Raw genomic sequence first — 17074 nt, 5'->3', positions numbered from 1 at the left:
CCACTGTGTGTTTCCACACAGTGGAAACCAGTTCCACATTGCACGGGTCTTTCTGAGACCTGGAGGAACTGCGCAGTTCTCCATTTCCAGGGTTGGAGGCATGGGCTAACAGGTTGCAGTTCTGTTCTGCACTGGCTGTGGGGAAAGGGTTTTGTTTCTGGGGAAGTTAGCACTCAGGGAAGCGCCTGGAAGGAAAGCCTTTCCAAGCCTGGAAGAACAGAGCCCTATATTTGGCATGGAATAACTCTGGAAATGAAATAGATGACATCAACTCTTTGAATCTCTCCCCTGCATGCTGTTATAGTAGGGAAGTTTATAGTCTTAGTTGAATTTATTATATGTCAGCGGAGTACTTAATTATCCTTTTCAAGGATGGCCTTATATAGTAATTATTTCAACTTTACTTGTGGGCAGAGGTTTGTAAATACTGAACTTGCAATACCAAAGCACTCTCTCTGATTGTTGTGAGCTGGGAAAGAGGGAATTCAGTCACAGCTCTAGAGAGTTTCATTTAAATGTTGCTGATATTACAGCCCAGGTTTCCATAGCAAGATGGTTCAAAGTTAGTTTTAATTTTAAAAAGAAAAGGAGGGGAGGGCAATGAAATCATACGTGTGCTTTGGTTTGTATGTTGTCACCATTCATTGTAACATGCAAAAATGAGAAAGCACCATTGAAAGCTGCATCTTGTTGAGACTGGTCCTATCCCTTCTATTTAGCTGCAGAAAAGGTGGCAAGAATACTAGATTTAAGTTGTAGTGAGAACTCCCACACACTCTGTGTAAGCCCAGTGCTTCTCCCTTTGAACTCTATGCTAAGACATCAATTATCTTGAAAAGGAGAAAAGTTAGGCAATTACTATGTGCTTTTCAAAATCCCTCGTCAGCTTTTGCTGAAAGAGCATCCTAGAAGACTACTAAAATGGCCCCTGGTCTAGAGATAGGAAAGCACGTTTAATAATAGAACATGGATCTTGATGCAAATGCCCAAGTTGCCTTCACATCCTTCTTCCTGAAGAARAAAAAATGGGCTTTTTATTGGAGTGCACTGTGTTAGCTTGTAGGGAAAAAGTGAGAAAAGAAGATTAAAACAGATAGAAAAGAGTGTGAGCCAGAGAAAGAATAAAGTAAGGCCACAAGTTTCTATACATCCTTTTAAGATGTGAAAATATGATCTCCTCTCCCACATGTGAAAGAACAAGTGTTGAAAATATTTTCAGGTTTTCCAGAGTGACAGCTGAATGCTAGTTACCTTATCCTTGTAAGCCAGATCATTCAAAATTGATAGAGCTTGGTACAATTAACGAGACTTGACCTTTTCCACGAATGCTGTTCCTAATTTTCCTGTCTTCTGCAGTGGAAAATTTGGTTCTATACATTGTTTAAATATTGCTCTGAGAGCATGGAAAAGAAGAGGACCCAGAAGTTAAAGGTGGAGGAAAAAGAGCAACCTGTAATGCTTTTAGGCTGGATCCACATGCTTTAGTTTGATTTTTTTTTAATGTGCTTCTGGTTTTCTGTTATATCTGTTTCTTAGGGTTTCATGATGACTGTTGCTGCAGAGAAGGATTTTCAGGGTCAAGGCAGATTTCTATAGCAGTATTCTTTCTTAAAGTAGAAACTATCAGCATCTGACTTTTTTGAAGAGTGGAAAATAAATAGATAAAATATCKTAGAAAAACAAATTTCAATGTCCTTATATATTTTTAAAATTATTTGTTTTGCTTTGTTTTGCTGAAAATGGTCTGAGATCATCACCCTTGCTAAGAGATTTAGGATCTTTGAAGAGTAGGGCTTTCTCAAGCCAAGGGGAAAACAGCAATATTTGGGGTGATAGAAAATTAGTGTCAAAGCATTTACTATTTCTAAGGTCAGTATTAGAAGACAATGTTTTTCTGCTTTGTTGTCATATTCAAGCTGCACATATTCGTGTAGACATGTGAAATCCATGATGCTGTGGAGGAAATCAGTATATCCTGAACTCTATATAAAAATTCACTTTTGTTCAAGAATTCTGATCACTTATTCTAAACCATATTTTATCACACTACGATTTGTTCTGTTTCTGCAGTTTCTTCTTAAATACAAAAGGAATTAAGCACGTCCAAATAGGCTGTGTTCCTGTTTTGTCTTTGATCTGGAAGTACAATGTCAGAAAAGCACTATCAAATATATTTGAGTAAAAAAACCCCAAAAAACAAACAAAAAAAACAACAAAAAAAAATACTTTCAAAAAGAGAAGTTAAATGTCTGCCATTGCTTTCTTCCCACAAATTCTTAATATGGCCCTGCTTTATCAGATAGTGGACAAATGGGGATAGGAGAGGTACTTGACAACTGCTTCCTGTGGATCTAGTGCTACTTTGATGTAAAAAATTAATGAATTCTAGTGCACCTAGGTCCTGCYGACTGAGACACTTATAATTCATTTTAAAGCAAGGCAGTAGTCTCATTGACTTAATTTGGACTGTTCATGTGACTCAGTACCTTCAGAGAAAAAAAAACAGAATATTTTTACAGTAAAGTAAGAATCATCTGCTTTATTGCATCTGTATTTAAATGTTACCTTACTATTTTTCTAAAATAAATTAAGTTACAGTTCTTCTCCTTAAACTGAAATAGGAATCAAAAGCCAAGTCCTTTTTTGGAAACAAGAGATGAACTCTTCAGCTAACATAAACTAGTTGAGTTCCACTGAACTTTAGAAAACTACATTCTTTCCAGAGATCCCCATTGCTGTGTCTCATGCAAATATATGTCTGAAAGACCCCTTAAACTTTTAGATATGACTTAATGCTTATAAATCAGTATTCAAAGCACTACAGAGAATCCGCACAAAACTTTGTTGAGAGGCAGGCAATAAGGAAAGTGTTAAATGAGACAGGCACTTTATTTTCTCAGAGCGTGACAATTTTTTTGGACGTGTAGTGACAGATATGATACTGTTTGCACTGGGTCTGGATATGTAGCAACAGAACCAGCAAACAGAATAGTGTAATAAAAACAGCTTCTAAAAGGAGGAAAAAGGGAGCAGGATGGATTTACGTTTACTCACAGTTAGGCCAGCTCAGGAACAGGCATAGTTTAGCAAATGGCAGTAGGGAACGGACAGTAACAGGACATTTTACTATGCACATGACGACACAGACCTTGAATGATTCCAGTGTTACATGTGAGTGCCTGCTAAAGAACGTACCATTTAGTACAGGCAAAGCTATACATTATGAAAGCTTTCTGAGTGAAAGAGGTCATTAAAAATTATTGGTAAAATCACGCTATCATTTGAGAGTAGAAGGAAGTGTAATTGTGGATTGCTCCTGTGTGYTTGATCCTGTAAGTTTTGGGTGACTCCTACCCCCTCAGTTAGCAGAAGGCCTCTTACCTGCTTGTACAGAAAGGGATTAACATGTTGGTTACAGATCACAGCTCCTTCCTAGACAGCAGTAGCAGTTAGGAGAGGGGCTCTAGTACAGGGCTGAGATCCTACCAGTGGGAGGAGAGTGTGAGCTCGTGATAGCAGTGACAGTTGCAATGAAGGTGGCCAGACAATTAATTCCTTCTTTAAAGCACCATAGAAAACGGTGAAGTTGTCCACAGGAATGAAGACCTTGGTGCTACTTATGGCTCCACTTAAGTGACCGTGGATAACTTGATCACATAACGTATTTGCAAATAGGAAAATACGACTTGGCTGAAAGCAGCGATACGGTTAGGGGTTATTTTCCAAAGAATCTGTAGGAATATCATTTTATTCCTGCCTTTCAGAAGATCATCATCTGACTGATTAGAGTAGCAAAGCAGGCAGACTGATACAGCAGTTAAAAAAAAAAAGAAAAAAAAAAGAAAAAGAATAAAAGAAAAAGCACCTCCCCCCAGCAGGACACAGAATGCAATACGCTAAAGAGCATGGTACACTTCTGCTCCTCTTTACATAGGGCAGAATGCCAATACTTGGAATAATCTGCACTTGGCCTGACCCAGAGATTGTTGGAAGACTCCCTTTAGCTTGACTGGATTTTGGATCAGGCTCTTGGTGACTAACTTTTGGCTGAAACATTGAGTTCCATGGAAAATTAGGTTAAGGAACTAGACAGAAATTCCAAGACCAAAACCAGACATTAGTAGTGTTTTGAAGAGTGTCCCACGTTTAATAAACTAATTCAGGTCTTATGAACCCTTAGAAAGTTTGACAGTGCAGGTGTGCAGAAGTTTACCCGATCAGGACAGTGTCCTACTAAGTCAGCCACATGCACATGAAGTAAGTAGATGTACATGTGCATCCTCTGCGTATAAGCATTTGTTTTAAAATAACATTGCCCACTGAAATAGCATTCTGAAACCTATTTCTTTGTTTCCTTCTTTGCAATAGGTTTTGAAGCAATCATGCACTGAGATTTTATATTTGGAACCATCTAGTGTCTGTGTGGGAGGTAAGTTTTCAGAATTGGAAAAATAATAATTATATGACTGTTTGATTTTTACATTCTACCAAAACACATCTAGAAAGAAAAAAAATCTTTAAAAATCACAAGCAAATTTTTAAGAAAGATCAGATCCTTCTATTTATTCATGTTGTTCCTCAAAGGAGCTGTCTTCCTGGGCTTCCTTTTATAATTGCTAGTAAGTGCAGAAGTTGAGACAGACACTTGCCTCCCACTGTCGATTTGTCACGCACGGTTATTTGATTTAGGAGTACTCCTCTACCTGTTCTTTGCCTTATATTTTTTCACCTAGGAGAAACATGAAAGAAATTCAAACTTAAAGAAACCGTTTTAGAACAAGCCTCTGTCCTTCCAGAGGTAAACTTTCTAGCTTCTCAGTGGCATGCATACTATTTCCAAAGGTTAAAACCTGTCCTGAAACTGCTTGCTTGTCTGGTATTTGTTGCATTTTATGAATGGGGCTATAAAGTCGAATTCCCTCTGACAGTGGGCTCACAACTAATGACAAGTTATGGAAATAATCAAAGGAAACAAACTGTAACATGCAATTTTCCTTCACAAAGTGTTTGGGAAGTTTGAAAAAAGCTGTTGTCCTTGCCTTTAAAGCAAGGATACATACTCTGTGATAGTCGCATACAATTTTATGTACTGCCACTGAGTTAAATTCTGGKAATCCTGGTAAAGTACGTTCATGTAAATTCATAATAAGTTTTTGTAGTGCCCTGAGTTTGTGTAGTGTGAGAAGTAAAACATTTGACTTACTTTAGCATGATCCTGAAAGCAGAGATCTGCATTTTTGTGCGGCAAGTTTTAATATATTTAAGTAGAACTGCACAAATGTACAAGTGGTGTCTTTCCTCTGGGATTTCACAATCTGCACATACTTCGAAACCAATCAAAATAAAGTAGTTGCAAAGTCTACTTATTTTGATGTTTCTGTGACAACATAGATCATTTCAATTAAACTAGTGGCTTTATAAACAAACTCTTTTCACTCCTCTGTAAAACTCAGGAATAATAGCGTGACCCATATGCAGCTTCCAGAGAAATAATAATCAGSAAAAAGACTTTATATCTGGAGTTCTAAGTGAACCTGATTCAAGTCTTAGGAGTCTCCCTATAAGAGACCTAGGTTCCTTATTTATCAGAGTATTCACTGAGAAGCTGTTTTTCTCTTGTGCAGCTGAGCCCAAGGACTTTACTTGCTCAGCTCTGGTTGCCATTCAGAATAGACTTCCTTACAATAGGGCTACCCTGAATGATAAAGATGGGGGAACAATTCTTTATTTTTCYTTTAACAATTTAACTGAAGAGTGAGGTAAAGTGACGCATTAAAAAGCTGTCCTGAGAATGTTTGATGCGTAACCACTTTGTGTTTGAGTTATTGATGGCTACATTGAAATTCTCCTTGTCTGAATTTAGTCCTTATTACAAAGTACTAAAGACTGGTGATTTGTTGGGGGGTTATTCATTTTTCTCTCCAGAGGAGTTCCAAGTTGTTCTTAGAGGAAGTGGCTTAACCCTTGCCAGGAGACTTGATGGTATTTCTTGTACCTATCACGTGAATGGAACTACCATTCGTAAGTATTGAAATTTGAGACAATCTGCCTTTGTATTTCCTAATAACTGCTTCCCCTCCACTTCTTGTTACCTCATTTAATTCAAWTTTAAAGAGAAAAGCATGGAAGAAACAGAAATATGAAAGCTCTGAGGATTAGTAATGTGACGCGAATGCTTTTGCATCTTGTCCAGTGGTTTGAATTTGCTGCTGGTGGCCATTAGCTATAAACTGTGACTGGTGTTTGCTTACCCAGCTGGCTGCGTGAAGTAAGTTGATGATAAGTATACTTTCTTACCTTAAAATAAGCAAATGTTTGTCTGTGAAAAAGCATGATGACAGAGTGCGCTCACCAAGTGTCCCTTTACTGTAAAAAGAGGTGGGCCAAGGCATGGGTCCTCATCTTCGTTCCAAAAGGCCGTCTTTCCACCATGTACTTACCTTGTTATCTTAGAGCATCTCTGCACATCCTAACTGGTATAGCAGATGCATAGCCATTAGGCTGTTGGTTTCAGGGACTTTGCAAGCTGTGGATGCCCCGCCATGATGTGGACTCTACTTCTTGGGGCTTCTACTACAGTGTGGAAAGAATAAGGCCAAGTCAGAGCAATTGGTACTATTTTGTCAATATATGTGGAGGTTATTTGTCAGCCCAGTACCTCAAACACCATTTCCCTCCAGAAGGAGGTCTCACTGTAGCCAGATCCCTAGCTGGACTACAATTCCCCGAGTTTTTACACACAGAAAATTTAGTTTCAGACAAAAATCCCCTTATAGCTTTATCCATTTTCTAGAGAAAAAAAATCTGCTTTCCAGTGTTTGTTTTTTATTAGTACTTGCTCTTGGCCAGATATTACAATCCTTAGATCCTCCTCTGTTAAAACATCCATGTCACAGCAACATTCGTCCTAGTTGAAGACTGCAGAAGTTAAATAAAATAGTAATACTGGTGGAGAGAGAATGCAAACATTTTTTCTGCAAAGTCAAATATCTGATTAAATGAGTTTCCTGACAGAGAATTTCATTTTCATGCTCCCTAAGTTGGCATAAGGCTGAGGATGGTGGAGAAATTGCCATTAGCGGGAACCTCTCCCTTTTTTGATATTCAGAAACTAAAATGGACAGCTAGTGGATTTACATGCAATTTTTTGCTTTAGCACTACCCCTTACAGGCAAGCCAGAGTGGAAAATGACCAGAAGTGGACATATAAAAAATTGCTTTTTGCTATCTAATGTCTGATTTTCATATTAACTTGTCTTAAATTCCTACCCTATTGAATTATGTTTCCAGTACATTTTATTCCTTATTTTGGATATAACATATACTTTGAACATGTTGCCAGTCTCTCCTGCCAGTTAAAGATCTCCTAGAACTGCTTGAAAGAATAACAGAGTAGTACGGTTGCTGTGGATAAAGGCAACTTGTGTAAATAAATTCTACCTGTATAAATTTCCGTTCATTCTCAATTAAAAATGTTATCTTTGTTTCCTATATTAAACTAGCACGCCTATTTGTACTTGTTGCATAATTCGCTTTATAGAGCTAGAATTTGCTATCTGGCAAAGTAATTCTTACCATTATTTATTGATTATCTTGGTATACCTTCCTTACTTGGAGAAGTAGGGAAACAGACTGGTTTAGTTCCAGGTGAATAAAATTAATTCCACACTATTATGGACAAATTCGAAACCTCGAAAATGTGACTTCAGGATAACCAGAACTTAAATTTGAATTCAGGGAGCTTTTTAAGTCATCTGGATTTTTCAGTTCTAGTCCCGCTTTGCTCATAACTTGCTGTTTACCATGAGCAGTTCTCTTCTCTGCACCCCAGTTTGTTCATTTGTAAAATAAAAATAGTAACACTTACCTTCCTCACAAAAGTCTTTTGAGGCCTGCATCAATACGGTTATGTTTATAGYGTTCAAAATCTTCTGATGGACAGCAGTGAGGTGATGGTGGAAATAAGGACCTACGGAATATTAGAATTAGAGGAGGACTCAGTCATTTCCCATAAACCTCAAATTTAAACCTCCCCTATCCTGCTTAGAGTTAGTATATTACAATTTTTGCCATACTTGGTAGCAATACTACTAGTATGCACCAAATAGGCTTACAGTACTTAATGACTAGTAGATTGTGGTGCTACTAGAGTTCGGGGCTGGCTGTGCTGCCAACCATAGTCCCTCGATACTTGGATTCTGACGTACTGCTGTATGTTGCCAGTGGGAGGATGAACCCACTGCGCAGAGTTCAAAGAAAGCTGGCAAGCGTGGGGCAGAGGTCCAGAGCAAACTATGAGGAAACAATAAGAGATTAGGTTCATCACATTCACAGAAAAGAACAGTAAGCGTTAACAATTTTAATATGGACAGCAGGTAAGTACTGGGCTCTCCAAATCCATTAGGAAGAAAACAAGAGATAACGGGCTTAAAATTCTGCAGGCGATTCACGTTAGATATTAGGAAAATGGCTCTCACTGTAAAAATAGAAGGCTTGCAATAGGTTACCTAGAAAGCCTTTTAACAGCAGCTTAGGTGAATGTCTCTGAAGTATGTCTCAAGTGTGCTTCCTTCTTTAAATGACCTTCTGCAGTGCCTTCTAACCTTATTTTCTGATTCCATGATTGCATAGCCATTTATACCAGAACAGAGTATGTATGAAGAATATTTACATCTGGACTGCCTTTGTAGAAATAGCTATACTTGGACAGAATGAAGCCCCCAAATTCTTGCAGGCATCTGATATGAGAATTTCCAGCTATATCTCTGGGCTGCTTTTTCTTGGCTTCAGCAAAAGGTGTGCTAAAGCTCAAGAAGGGAGAGGAATGGCATAGTGATGTATTTAYTATATGTTGCAGCATAACAACGCAATCTGCTTTGTGGGGTCTTGCCAAAGGCCTTCCCCAACCCACCTGACTTCTTGTCTCCAGCAATAGCCTACAYGATATGTTTAGGGAATAAATAGGGAAATTTTGTGATCCTTCCCCTGATGCGCTAGTTCATTTTCTGCAGCTCTGCGCTGCATACCAAGCAGTTTTGTTTCAGAGGAGACCTAGAGGACAATAGTAGATCTAGGATGGACAAAAAGATAGGAAGGACTCTCTCAGCAAGAGCAGGAGAAAAGAAATAGCCCTAAGAAAAGGAATATTTTGCCCACGTGATTGTATTTTCTTGTATGAAAAACCAACTTGTGATCTGTGAAACMTCACTGTTTTGGAGCATAGTGGAGGAGAACACTCGCATGAGGATGTACCTGCTACAGTTCTCCTTACTGGTAACCTGGGCTCAACTTTAAGACCAGCCTCAGAGCAAACAGTCATTGTACTGGTTCTTCTGGTTTTAAAAGACAGATTTGGCATGTTTCTCTTTCTGCATTTATAAAGAACCATTACCAAATGCTAGAAGGGAAATGTGCCAAATGTAGCTGCAGGATAGAAAAATAATCTATGAAACATACCATTAAGACAAAAACATATGGCAGTGTGCTAATCCCTCTTCCCCACCTCACTACTAGCCCCAAATCTAGGCCAAGCAGTTGGTACAGATTATAGCTCATAAGAAAGGAAAGGTTCATTTATGCTAACAGCTCATCCCCTAGCTGCTCCTGAACTACTTGTGTATCTGCTTTTTCCCCTAAATGCAGGGTAGTCATCTCCAAGCATATCTTGCAGATCATTTATCCATCCCCCAGTTAGGAAATAGTCTATGCTTGCAAGGGCAGCTCCAGTACAGGAATTAACAGTACTATCCTGGGGGAAGTTCAGAAGATGATTCTGCCCACAGGAACAAAATCCTTTCCAGCTTACTAAACACACAAGGTAAAACAGCTCACTTGAGCGAGTACTCTATGCAGTGAGTACAGACAGCTGTATTCTTGTATGAACCCTTTGTCTCCTCCTGGAGGAATCTTCATATAAAGGTTATGGTGAAAGKTTGCTGTATTCTGTCCCCCAATGAGACTTCTTTTGCCTTCTCTCCCTTTCGCAGTTGCAGAAAGCGTGCTCTGCTGGACGTATTCATCTACAAATAATTACTTTATAAGCAGCTGAAATTTTTTTAAGTCTTTAGAGACCCTAAAGCATAAGAAACACCAGAGAAGTCAACCCCACAGTCACAACTGATATAATAGTCAGTGAATGCAATGCACGAGAATGGACCCAATTAGAAACAAACCTTCATCTTGCAAATACTAGGAATTCCCTAAAAATGTTCTTGGTCTTCTTAGAAAGGCCTTGATTCTAGGAAAGCATCACTCTAGGAGAGGTTGAGCTGAAATATGTAAATTTAAGTAATCAATGTAATGTGAGCTCGTATTACATACTGTGGGCTTTTATGTTCCCTTGAGAAGATACAGCTTAAAAAAAGAAAAAAAAAAACAAAGCACAAAACCCCCACATTTTTACTTACTTAAGGCCCTTCATTGCTTGTGAATACAAGACACTGCCAAACCAATAGCTGGCATGCTGTGAAAAGAAAAAGGACGTTACAGAGTGTTCACACCTCTTCTCTTCTAAGCAGCACAATTTATTAAGCTTATGTGATTTGTTTTTCAGATGAAAAACCAAAAAAGGTGGAACCAACATTTTTGCTCTGCCCTGCACCAATCCTATATAAGAGTGGCCAGTAAGTACTTAAAATAAATGTCATCCTGTATTTTGATAGAATTGGACCCATTTTTGCTGACACTAATCACATACAGTTTTGGCTAGAGGCAATATTTGGTTGTTTTTATGGAGGGTGATTTGTTGTTGTTTTCTTCCTCTTATTCTTGTGTTATTTCCATCGTGTATTTGCCAGTTTTGGAATGGGCTTTAAATAGTCATCTGTGACCAAACCAATTTGGACAGTGCCTTAAAAATGAATATTTAGCCAGTTTATTAAACACTGAAAAGGTCTGGCTTGTCATAAGTTTTATGCAGATTAGCTATGTTTTAACAGGGCATAATATGTTCTCTTCTGGATAATCTTTAGACTCATTGTTAAACACATTACATTATCACTGACACTTACAAGCTATTATTAAAATTGTGTGTCAAAATGTGTACCACTGCTCAACATGTAATGATAAAACGAGGCACTAATTTAACAACTACAGCAATCTAGTAACAACACTGTGGCTAAACTGCAGTTCTAGCCTTATTCTAAGTGTCACCAGCTATGGCTGCAGATTACTTCTGGCCTTTTGAGGACTAATTCTTCCTTCCTGTTCTCAAATTCAGACATGCCCCAGGGTTTTAGAATCACTTCAACTTAAACTTCATTTTTTAAATTTATGAGATAGTAACATGAAATGGAAATTCTAAGCTAATCAGAAGTCAGAAAACTGTGTGTCAGACTTCAGGCCTGTTGGAGAGAGGAGGCTTTGAGACTGTTCTTTAAGAGCTACTTGCAAAACAGGGAAAAAGTAATTTGGGATGCGGTTTTAATACTAATGCATTAAGAAGCACAGCAGTTCACTGCAGATTTGCACTGTCATTTTACTGCGACAGTTCTTAACAGTTTAAGAACTAAGCACATAACCTTGATAGTTTTTTGAATAAAATTACTTTCCTTAGTTAAATAAGGCTCAACAACTTCAGTTGCTAGAAGACCGATAGCAAAACCCCAAATGCACATTTTATACATTAAATGTCAACTGGGAGGAGACAAGTTAGAAAGCAGTGGAAGAAAATAAAAGAAAAAAAAACACTTCTGAGCGGTTAACTCCAGCAGAATAGYGGGGTGAATCACTGCAGATGAGCTGCAGTTAATGCCTGACATCACAGCCTCTCTGCACCAGCCAAAGCTCATCTCTGGGGACGAAGCACTGTTTTATAGCAGCGCAGGAAAAACAAGCATGGAGGAGAGTTATGTTGGAGAGCAGAGGGAGGGGATGAATTTAATTCTGTTACATTTTCCTGATAATGAAGTTGCCTTTCAAATAGGTATGCAAAACATTGATCTTGTCCTACGTGCAACAGCAATTTGTTAACACTCTTTTGCTATTATATTACACAGGACAGTTCTACTAATTTCAGTTCAGCTAGGCTGCATGTGGTTCTGTGCCAATTGTACAACAAAACAGCTGTAACAAACTGCTGTCTTAGCTAAAGCAAATCAGCACCATGTGCAGCTGTAAGAGAACTAATTTTATCATCAGGAAGATGTAAATCAGTCAGGTTAAGAACCTTCCTCTCCATGCCAAATACTTCAGTGGAGTTACATGATGTTAAAACAGGAAAAGCACAGCAACAAATTAGGCCCAAAGTATTAAACACTCCGACACCTGAACCTGTAAATGCTTTTCACACACTTAGTTTGAGAATATGTAGATAGCATATCCTGCCAAATGAATGCAAGATACAGGAACAGTTATTGACATGGATTAAAGCACAGTGAAAATTATTTGAACATGTTGTATTTCTCTTGTTCTGTAAGGTGCTTGTTTGGCCTTTGATGTGTTTTTGAAATAGACAACACACCATACTGTAATTGCAGTCCAAATCAAGCACCTAATTACAGCACAGTTCTCAGTAGTGTTTGTGGGAAAGAATGCATAGACAGTGTATGTTATTTAAGTTCTTCAGGTTTACATAAAAACATTTTTTTATAATTAAAATTATGTAAAACAGTTCCGTAACTCTATATTGAATCAGTTACAGCTTTGGCCCAGAGATAAGCAGTTTGCTATGTAGAAGACTGACAGCTATGAAAGATATGTACATACTTGAACTCTTGACTTCTCATTGGCACAACTCAGACTATTGCTGGATACCTCCCAGTAACTCCTCATGTAGTGGAGCTAATATTAGTTGCTAACATAGCAACAACCAATCTGCTCTTTCTAGTGCTCTTTTTAGTGGAATTAAGTACAACAGGAAAGCAAAGTTAGCTTCGTGGCTCAAATGTACAGCTTGGTTTCTGGGTGAATGGGAAAGACCCACGTAACAGRTTTAATTATATTTCTGTAGTATGAGACAAACTGCTGATTTTGCAGTTTTCAAACGCAGAACAATAAAACCTATGTGAAATAGGCAAGATGCCAAAGTAGCCAAGATGTTTCCTTGGTAAACCTCTGGTCTCCTGGACTGATGCCACAGTGTGCTTCCATATTCTTTCCAGTTGTTGACTGCACTTGCTTAGAAGCCTCCATCTATGCAAATTCTAATGCATAGACAATGCCAGAGTCAATTTTTGAGGCTCTTCCAGAATATCTAAGGAAATCAGTTTATCCTTACAGTTCAGAATTGAGTTGAGTTTGCTGTCCAGCCATATCTTAAGGGAATCAAACACAGAGATYTCCTCATCACTTGAGTTCTTCGGAGGTTTCTGATGTCATAATACTTGGGAAAGAAGAGAGCGCCTTGCCTCTRCTTTTGAAGACCAGCACAAGGAAAAACTGTGGAATATTTTAAAAAAATACAGTAGTTTTTGCAACTACTGTAGATTTTGTTCTAGTCTTTTTGCTCAAAACCTTTTGAGTATGCATTCTGAAAACATATTTCTAGGCTTGACTTCACAAACAGATGGCTTCTATTCTTCTAAGCCAGTGGTAAAATCCCCTTCTGGCTTCAGCAGAAAGAGAATCAGGACAATATTTTTATTTACTAAACATTTACAAATCCTATTATTCGATATGCTGAATACAACAACAAGATACTTTAAACTAGTATAACAAAAGAATATTTTACTGAAACAGTTGTTGTTAAGTATTTACTAATCTATTAGTTAACTCCCCTAATTTGTTTAAACTCTAGTTTCTCACCGGAGTATTGCAGTAGATTTGGGATTTGCTGGCTTCTAATGCTAAAACCCAATTTGATAATCTTGTGCAGATACTCACGTAAGCAATGCAAGAAAGCTTTGGTCTAGGCTAGAAGGTAAATTGTTAAAAATGAAACGAGGCTGAGAAATGATTATTGTGCTTAAAATAGAGAAAAGTAGAAGTTTGCAGTGTAGCAGCAGTGTTCCCAGCCATCTTCACCTTTGTGGATTCTGTGCTTTAAATCATAAGAAGCATCTATTCTAAGATTAATATTCAAACAGAARAATATCATAAGATCAGCTTATATAATGAAGTGAGCACTTACCCTCAGTCTGGCAAGACATACAGGTTTCTGGTATCTGAATGCATTGACTAGTCCACCTGAATTTACATACAAGAAGTATGTGACACCAAAAACACCAACAAAAGGGCAAACRCATACTTAAGCAGATCATTGCTTTTATTCATTTGTCCAGTGATTTCTCTCTCAATTATTTAAGTGAAATTTTGACATACTTCCAGGGAATGGCACTTCATTCTACCCATCTGCACAATGATAGGGAGCAGGCAGTATCTTACTCCTTTGGTTTATAACTTTAACAAATAACAAACCAAAAGAGACAAATCCCAGAGGAACAAGTCCAAGCGCGAGTGAAGCCTTGCTCATAGTTCCCCTGAATTTATGATTGTCACATGCAGAGATATAGTCTGTGCCACTGTTTTTGAATGACCTAACTTGCCCTCTATTCAAGGCATGTTGGCTTCAGTTTACATATATCCCTTCCTATATCCTGTCCAAAATGAACAGCTGATGGCACTTAAAGAATGAAAGCTAAATGGGAGTTATTTTTTATGTGGCAGGAAGGAAAATTACTACTCTGTATCCCCCAAATTCTTAGTTACCTCCAGTTTTCAAGTATCTAACTTAAAGTCTCCTGTACGCAGTTTACTTGAAATTAAAGATACACGTGTGCATGAGAAAATCTGTTGCAGTTCATGAGTTCATTTTTAATACATTGCCAGTAAGAATAGCTGGAAGAGAAGCCCAAGATCATTTTTGTGGTAACTTTAAAGGTATTTCCCATCCAGACTTTCCAATAAGGAATTGCTAAAAGAAAACACAGTATTATTGAGCACATCATATAAAACACTGAACATAATTGGAGAATAGCTCAGACACTTAAAACTCCTGTAACARTGCAAAAACTTTTGTCCTAGAAAGAAAATACAGTGGAAAATGATCTCTAAAATCACATAGCTTCATGTTTATGAACTGCAGATGCCACCTTGAAAGATTCTCTTCCTTTTCTGTTAAGCAGACTTCTCACAGGAGGGGCCTGTGTCATCTAGGTCTTGGTTCTYACTGTTGACAACAGCTACTTTGCTTGTTTTGCACTCATTTGTGAATGAGATGGCAGCTCAGACAGAATACAAACAAATAGTATTGTGTGCCTTCTGCACAGTTACTTCTCAGGTCTTTAGATTTGAATATTTTTTGGTTTTGGTTTATCACTTCTTTCCTTTTGAACCAGTCTTTAGAACTCAAATGTTGTTCCTCAGCCCTTTGGAATAAAAAAAATAGGAAAATGACACAGTCTCGTTATTTTATGTAGGACCTTCACCCTCTAAGTAACAGATTTCAGAAAGTAACTTAAACCAGCTATTGCATCCAACTCTCTTCYTCTTCAAAGATTTCTGAACTTTTCTACAGATGGAAATTCAGTTTTATTTTTTTTTCCTGCAGCAATAAATCAGATCTATAAAAAGTCTACAAAAATGCATACCTAGGTCTTCATTTTTGGCAGGTCAGATTAGCTACTTTCAGTCTATTTTCTTCTGACAAAGTGCCCAAACAAGCTCCTTTATATTTTTCATATAATAAAATATAATTTACATATATGTTTGTGTGTATATATACACRCACACCAAAAATGGGSTGTATATATACACAAACGTGTGTATAAATACATATATGTATATACACACACACACTTTTTGGTAGGTAAACATATCCCAAATGCAGGCAAGCGTTTTGTCTCACTAGCCCGAGTTTTGGCTGCATGTTCCATCTTTGATGTACAGACTTAGGGCAGAATTAACTGCTCTGACCTTGCTGGCTTTTTGCTGTGGATCACATGCAGGACTGAGGGTGCAGAACAGTGGGAATTAACCATATCCTTAAAGTTAAGCACATCTTTGAGAGCATCTCTCAATAGAGGCTTAAGGGAAGCCTAAGTTCCGTCTTGCAGCAAAGCTTTAACTCTATGTGATTGAAGAAATGGACTTCTGCATCCAGTGCATTTCTCCCTAGAAGGTTCTGAAAAATTCTTGTAAAAATCAATTGCAAATAAAGCATAGATCCTGTGCAATTCAATTTAAAATACACTAATTACAGTTTACAGAATGCATAAAGTTCYTACTCGCTACTTTAGGGATCTTCAACATTTACACCAGCTACACAGGGAAAAAAAACTAAAAATATCTGAAACCTCAGGAATCCATGCCTAAGCTGTCACTGATGCTCTTGGCTTTCAGCTTCTGCCTCTCTAGTTAATCTCCCAAAACAAGTTGGAAGCAATAAACATAGCAAACACTGCTTCATGTTTACCTCCGTTTACAAGGCACATTGAGCGAAAGATGTTTCCATAAAAGCGAAGTATTGGTACTTTGAGCCTTGCTTTCCAGTTTGGAAGTGCCACTTTCATTAATACGAGCACCAGACTTAAAAGGAAGAGTAGCAAAATATGAAAACACACACAGGCATAGTGGAGATGGATTGTGGTGCTTCATCCTGTAAATTACCTCATTTGGTTTATAGACAGCTGTTCTCATTCAAGAGCAGCTGAAAGGTGTTCCATGAAATGGCTGTCAGGGCTAGTTGCTAACAAAGGATCCTGACTGTTTTGTCTCCCCTTGGACTAGCCCAAAAATAGAGCGTGTTATGCCTCGACTCCATTGCCTTCTTCACATGATGTGAGCTTGGGAACCAGAATTTTAAAAGTTGCTTCTGAATTTAACCTCTTGGGAAACAAGAGCACATTGCACTGGCCCACAGTATTTCTAAGTTCATTACGCAGGCAGGATGCCATGGAAAGGCTTGCTCCTTCTGGAACATGTAATACATGCAGAAGCAGTGAAGCCATGCTTTTTAAGGTTTGGCTTAACTGTCCTAAGAGAAACATTAATCCGCTGTTAATTTTTTCTTCTCTAACACCTGTAGGTGCTAAAACAAACCCCCCTGCTTCCTTCCTATGTGTTAGTGTGTAAGAGTGTTTTTCACATGGTTAAAAACAATTGCTTTAGTTAGAGCACTGCTATTTTTGTGTGACAT

The 17074-nt window shown here is 38.1% G+C and overlaps 1 protein-coding gene and 1 long non-coding RNA gene across 4 annotated transcripts in view; one reads left to right on the top strand and one right to left on the bottom strand.

Annotated features, from left to right (window-relative positions):
- The window catches only part of ANTXR2 (ANTXR cell adhesion molecule 2), a 121936-nt gene that overhangs the window by 26609 nt on the left and 78253 nt on the right, over positions 1 to 17074 (top strand). For all 3 annotated transcript variants that reach the window (XM_085309237.1, XM_085309238.1, XM_085309236.1), the window contains exons 8-10: positions 4369 to 4429; positions 5926 to 6021; positions 10553 to 10622. In XM_085309237.1, coding sequence (XP_085165363.1) covers positions 4369 to 4429; positions 5926 to 6021; positions 10553 to 10622 — 227 coding nt within the window. The remainder of the gene's footprint in view (positions 1 to 4368; positions 4430 to 5925; positions 6022 to 10552; positions 10623 to 17074) is intronic.
- On the bottom strand, positions 6410 to 8293 carry LOC146593457 (uncharacterized). Its single transcript, XR_014896377.1, has 3 exons — positions 8208 to 8293; positions 7868 to 7969; positions 6410 to 6573 (listed from the first exon to the last, which is right to left on the bottom strand). It is a non-coding gene; the product is annotated as an uncharacterized LOC146593457 (long non-coding RNA).

This window comes from Rhea americana, unplaced genomic scaffold (assembly GCF_003343005.1).
Source record: "Rhea americana isolate MKP2758 unplaced genomic scaffold, rheAme1 scaffold_294, whole genome shotgun sequence".
Classification (NCBI taxonomy): Eukaryota; Metazoa; Chordata; class Aves; order Rheiformes; family Rheidae; genus Rhea; species Rhea americana.
The sequence above is the reverse complement of the archived record's forward strand: the minus strand, read 5'-3'. Positions and strand labels throughout refer to the sequence as shown.